At 36.5% G+C, this 6,750-nt stretch overlaps 1 protein-coding gene across 4 annotated transcripts in view; it reads left to right on the forward strand.

Annotated features, from left to right (window-relative positions):
• RPGR (retinitis pigmentosa GTPase regulator) overlaps positions 1-6,750 on the forward strand; it is a 67,449-nt gene that overhangs the window by 16,236 nt on the left and 44,463 nt on the right. For all 4 annotated transcript variants that reach the window (XM_017507018.2, XM_037730890.1, XM_017507010.2 and 1 more), the window contains exon 8: positions 5,717-5,872. In XM_017507018.2, the coding sequence (XP_017362507.1) occupies positions 5,717-5,872 (156 nt within the window). The remainder of the gene's footprint in view (positions 1-5,716; positions 5,873-6,750) is intronic.

Consider the following 6,750-nt stretch of genomic DNA (forward strand, 5'->3'; position numbering starts at 1 on the left):
GCTAATTTTTTGTATTTTTAGTAGAGACGGAGTTTTACCATGTTGACCAGGATGGTCTCAATCTCTTGACCTCGTGATCCACCCGCCTCGGCCTCCCAAAGTGCTGGGATTATAGGCTTGAGCCACCGCGCCTGGCCATCAAGGCTGATTTCAAACTCCTGACCTCAGGTGATTGGCATTGGCCTCCGAAAGTGCTGAGATTACAGGCGTGAGCCACCACTCCTGGCCTGACTGTAACATTTTTAATGACAGCATATGACATTATTTTTAGATCATTTTCAAGGACAATTTTTCTCATGTATATATATTCCATATTTATCTAAAATTGACATTTTTCCTGAACTGCCTTCTTTTGGAGAAGCTTTTTTTTTCATGCTGTTTTCTACATGTCATTGATAATTTTCTTTGTGATATTTACAATGTATAACTTGGAGATTTCTTTAAAGTTGTATGTTCTGTTATAGTAATGCATTTAAAAGTGGTAAAGTTTTAAATTACAGATAATAAAAGAAAGTTAGGACCTCAGTAGTAATGTTACTTTTGGGATCTGAATTTCATATTTGTTTTGACATGTCATTTCTCAGGATTCTAATCACTGTATTGAAATATACTCACTACTTGCTAATATGTTTACTAAATTGATGCTTCCAAATTTTTTCAGTATTAGATGCATTTTAGATGAGTAATGTACATAATACAATTAAATAGTTTATTATTATGATATTTTTTGTACAAAAAGAAATTAACAAGTTGTGAAGTCACCACTTAATCTTTAGTAGCCCAAAGTTAGAAATGTTGTAGACAAATTTTGAATAATACCCAATTCTAAGATGATATGCCCAATGTTGCCAGGTAAGTGAATAATATTTTATGTTTATATATTTTTCTCTGGTGTTACTTTTCCTCAATTTCCTGTTCTAGCCCCAGTCCTGCTTAGCTTTAGTTTCGAGGAGGAATCTTTTCTAAGTTAGAAATAATTTTTTGTCAAAACTTCTACTCTAAATTTGGAAATGATTCTGAGGTTTATGATTTTTTTTGAATTCCTGCTGAAAAAGTGAATTTTTATATAATTTCAAAAATATTCTAAAAATTAAACTTTGAAATTTTTACGTATCTGAAAATTCATTCTATAGACAGAAATGCAACATATTCTTTATGTGTTATATATTTTCTCTAGTTTATACAAAAATTATAGAAAGGATTAATTTAGTAGGTCATTCAATGTTATTTTGAAGGATGCAAATGTTGATTATGTAATGTCTTCATTCATTATAAAATATTTTCATATAAAGTGAGCAACAAGATAATCTATGATACTTTTAATGAAAGCTTAATTCTTAATTTTAAATTCTTTTTTTTTTTGAGACGGAGTTTCCTTCTTGCTACCCAGGCTGGAGTGCAATGGCGCGATCTCGGCTCACCGCAACCTCCGCCTCCTGGGTTCAGGCAATTCTCCTGCCTCAGCCTCCTGAGTAGCTGGGATTACAGGCACGCGCCACCATGCCCAGCTAATTTTTTGTATTTTAGTAGAGACGGGGTTTCACCATGTTGACCAGGATGGTCTCGATCTCTTGACCTCGTGATCCACCCGCCTCGGCCTCTCAAAGTGCTGGGATTACAGGCGTGAGCCACCGCGCCCAGCCCAATTTTAAATTTTTAATTTAAAATAAGCAATGTACTTAAGGATGATATTTTCTTGTCGTTTTAAAGACAGCTAACTTTCTGTGGACTTTGTTCTAACCTTAAACATGATGTTTCCAGAAATTTATTGCTTTCTCCAGATTTTTGCAAGCTTTGAGATCTCACAGACCAGTAAAGTTTTTAAAATTATGAGATGCATCTATTTGATAGACCTGGAACAGTTATTGTTTGCCACTAAGATTTCTATTACAGATGCAAGAAAAAAAGTGTCCTTGCATTTCCTGTCTGATTGTGTCAGCCAACATTGAATGGGGGAATACAGGAGAAAAACTTTGTAATACAGGGAAAAAAACACGAAGAGATCATTTTTACAGTTCACAAATGACTTTGTAAACAGTGAAGAGCTTGTATTACAACCCAGAGAATAATCTAAAATTTGAGTTTAAAAAGTTATGAGAACCAATAGATGGTTGCCAGCTTCTGATTTGCATTTGCCTAAATATGGGCATTGAAAAAAATGACAGTTTGCACTATCATGTCATAAAATAAGGAAAATTTTCAAAATAAAAAGCTCTTAATTATATAATAAAGGACGCCTCCTTAAACTGTATAAATGTATCTGTATGGAAATTTCACTACTTTACCTGTTTTTCACATTTTTCCATGGACGTGTGAGAGCTTTATTATGAGCCAGCCCTGGTGAGGAACCTGGTTCTGGAACACAGTATAGGCAGAATTTTAAAAATATTTAGTCCTAGCTGATGAATAAATGGACCTGAAGAGTATATTGATCATCAGTATGATTAAATACAAAACTGGATTGTTAAGAGAGTTATGAAATATTTTGTAAGACCTTAAGGAAAGAATACCAAATCACCTGTTCAAATTTATTTCATTAAAGGAAAGGACATGGAATAGATGATTCTATAGAAGGACCTCCCAGCTTTGTTTTTCTATATGTCTATAACCCTTTTTTTTTTTTTTTTTTTTAAATTTTACTTTAGGTGCATACTGTATCTGGCATTTCTCCCCATGTTATCCCTCCCCAACCCCCACTGTCTCTCCCCTACCCCCCCAACTGCCCCAGTGTGTAATGTTCCTCTCCCTGAGTCCATGTGTTCTTGTTGTTCAATACCCACCTATGAGAGAACATGCGGTGTTTGGTTTTCTGTTCTTGTGTCAGTTTGCTGAGAATGATGGTTTCCAGATTCATCCAAGTCCCTACAAAGGACACGAACTCGTTGTTTTTTATGGCTGTGTAGTATTCCATGGTGTATATGTACGTACCACATTTTCTTTGTCCAGCCTATCATTGATGGGCATTTGGGTTGGTTCCAGGTCTTTGCTGTTGTACACAGGGCTGCAATGAACATACATGTGCATGTGTCTTTATAGTAGAACGCTTTATAGTTCTTTGGGTATATACCTCTTAAAATCTATTTGAGGATCTTTCATTAAACTACTTTAAAAGCAATTTAGTTCATTTCTGATGAATTTATTTAAAATACAATATTTGCACATGACCATGATAGGTTAGAAAATACAACTGGTTGTGGTGATGGGATGATTGTAGTTTCTCCTTGAGATCAGGGAAACCATGGACAACTGTGGAAAAAAGTCTGAGGCTGGAACTTGGGACACACTAAGTAAGGCAGAGTGATATTTGTAATTTTGTATGTCATCCACAGCAGTTACCAACAGACAAGAAAGGCCAGTTGTAAAATGGGGTCCACAATGATATCTTGGTCCTGTGGCAAATGAGAATTTATCTTAACTTCTCAGATTATGTTTGGATAAACTTAAGTTTTCTACAGTTTAACAAATTATTAGTTCTGAAATCAAGTATATTCTGTGAAATTATAGTAATATTGATCTGAAGCTCACTGATCAAATCTTTCCCTAATGTAATATAATTAACATTAAATTATGTTATTAGATTTCACAAAGGTGATAGGGTCAACAATTCTATTGGCTATTAAATATAATGTCCTTAAATAAGAGCATCTTAGATCATTTTTATGAAATAGAAACTGCTGTCATCACTAATATCCAAGCACCTGAATGGGAACCTACCAGGATACTGAACAAAATGTTTGTAACTTGATTCAGGCTGCCTGAACGGCCTCATTTCACAGGTTAATTAAAATCTAACAGCCTAAGAATTGGAGAGTAATTACTGGTCAGCTAGAGAGAGATAATTTTTTAAATTTACCCAACATTCTACTGTTAAGCTGAACATTTAGAACTGGAAATATGCCATGTGATTATTAGACTAAGATGGTTTTTAATATTAAAATAAGGATCATTTTGCCATTGCCTCAATATGGCTTCATATCCTTGATACAGCATCTTTTCTTTAAGGGGTAATATCTATATGCCTTATTTATGAAGCAGACATTTTTGTTAGAAAAAGATGTAAACCTATATGACAATAGACAGTTATATTTTCATTTGTAACCTCCATTGTTAGAATAAGATGAGTTGATTAGATATTTTTTAGAAAAGTGTTTTTTACAACAGAATGTCCTATTGTGTTTTCAAATCTGCCTGAATGTTTTCTCTTTTAATCCTGTCAGCAACTCTGTTAGATAGGGATTATGACATCAGAGAATGTACGTAACTCACCTGCTTGCCACAGCTGGAAATAATGAAGGTTTGGGTCTGACCTGAATACCAAGCTCTTGCCCTTTCTTCTGCAGTAGGAGAAACTCAATGTACTAAACTCAATGTACTAAGGAGATAGTGACTAGTGGAATCAACAATGCGCTTCCTAATGCAGCAGCCAGGAGCATGATGCGTCTAGAGGACCCTTTCATCAGGGTCATGTATCCTGTTTTTATACTTTTCCATTTCTAGAAAACATATGGCCTAATATTTACTGAGTTATTGGAAGTCCTTTGGAATCACTTCAAAATATCGGTATAAAGAAAAGCTTTTCCCTGTCCTCTTATTATAGTTGCATTTCCTAGTAAAGGAGCTTTACTTGTGAATAAATCTAGCATATGTACTGTCTGTTTCAATTCTCAAGACAATTCTCTGAAATTAGGTTTTATAAAATAGATTATTAGACTTCTTTATTTTATTTTTAAGATGAAGTCTTGCTCTGTTGCCCAGGTTGGAGTGCAGTGGCTTGATCTCGGCTCACTGCAACCTCTGCGTCCTGGGTTCAAGTGATTCTCCTACCTCAGTCTCCCTAGCAGCTGGGATCATAGGTGTGCGCCACCATGCCCAGCTAATTTTTGTATTTTGTATTTTTAGTAGAGACAGGGTTTCACCACGTTGGCCAGGCCCTTCTCCAACTCCTGACCTTAGCCTCTTTTCCAACTCCTGACCTTAGGTGATCCGAAACTACTTTTAAAAGGAAGTTTTTCTGTAGAAGACACTATTCACTGTTTTATCTGAGGTAGTGAATTAGCTTAATGACAGTTGATACTTTCTTTTTTATTCTTTGAGATGGAGTGTCACTCTTTTACCCAGGTTGGATTGCAGTTGTGCGATCTTGGCTCACTGCAACCTTTGCCTCCTGGGTTCAAGCAATTCTTATGCCTCAGCCTCCTGAGTAGCTGGGATTACAGATGCATGCCACCATGCACAGCTAATTTTTGTAATTTTAGTAGAGATGGGATTTCACCATGTTGGTGAGGCCAGTCTCGAACTCCTGGCCTCAAGCAATCCTCCTGCCTTGGCCTCCCAAAGTGCTGGGATTACAGACGTGAGCAACTGCAACTGCCTGACAGTTGGTACTTTTTGAGCTAACTTTGTAATTATGGGGGCGTTTCACGTAGTGCCCTGACTTACGTGCCTTGTATCATACCTGTTATACCTGTTACTTACTTTTTATGGTTGTATATAAAATCATACCCATGTCATAATTTTTATAATTATGTACCTTTTCATTTTTCTCTTCTTCATTGAAAGATTTATACTTCAGTATTATGTATTCTTATATGTGTTTTTTTTTTCAGAGGTACTTAACCTTCACTATAAAAGGTTGAATGTCAAAGTTTTTCCATATATGATGGTAACAGTGTCTGCTTCCATAATCCTTCTCTTGTATTTGCCCCTTTCCTTTCAGAGAATGCTGTGTATACCTTTGGGCTGGGAAAATTTGGTCAGCTGGGTCTTGGCACTTTTCTTTTTGAAACTTCAGAACCCAAAGTCGTTGAGAATATTGGGAATAAAACAATAAGTTATATTTTTTGTGGAGAAAATCATGCAGCTTTGTTAACAGGTATGGATTAGAATTTCTGTTATATATTTATAGAACTGGGCATATTTTATTACAAAATAAATTATATCTGAAGTGAATGTATCTAACTTAAGTAAAGGAGTTCATGGCTAAGGAAAATGTAAATCCATGTTTAATATTCCAAAATATAAAGCTGTGAGCTCCTTTTTATTATTTTAATTCAATTTAGAATGTAAATGATCCCAATATTTAGAACCTCACAATAGGCTGATGATGTCAGAAGTAAGACCATAGTATTATTCTTTGGCAGAAAACAGGAATCTTTTTGAAATTGTATCAGTCTGAAGGCTTTTTTTTTTTTTTGAGACGGAGTCTCACCCTGTCACCCAGGCTGGAGTGCAATGGCACCATCTCGGCTCACTGCAACCTCCTCCTCCCAGGTTCAAGCGATTCTCTTGCCTCAGCCTCCTGAGTAGATGGGATTACAGGCGCGTACCACTATGCCCAGCTAATTTTTGTATTTTTAGTAGAGATGGGGTTTCAACATCTTGGCCAGGCTGGTCTTGAACTCTTGACCTCGTGATCCACCCACCTCAGCCTCCCAAAGTGCTTGGATTACAGGCATGAGCCACCGAACCCGGCCAGTTTGAAGGCTCTTAACTCTGCTCAGGCCAAAAGGAAAAATCCCACAAGCAAAAACTTAATTTATTTATTTATTTTTTTTTGAGACGGAGTTTCGCTCTTGTTATCCAGGCTGGAGTGCAATGGCGTGATCGATCTTGGCTCACTGCAACCTCCGCCTCCTGGGTTCATGCAATTCTCCTGCCTCAGCCTCCTGAGTAGCTGGGATTACAGGCACACGCCACCATGCCCAGCTGATTTTTTGTAGTTTTAGTAGAGACGGGGTTTCACCATGTTGA

This window comes from Cebus imitator, unplaced genomic scaffold (assembly GCF_001604975.1).
Source record: "Cebus imitator isolate Cc_AM_T3 unplaced genomic scaffold, Cebus_imitator-1.0 Scaffold366, whole genome shotgun sequence".
NCBI lineage: Eukaryota > Metazoa > Chordata > Mammalia > Primates > Cebidae > Cebus > Cebus imitator.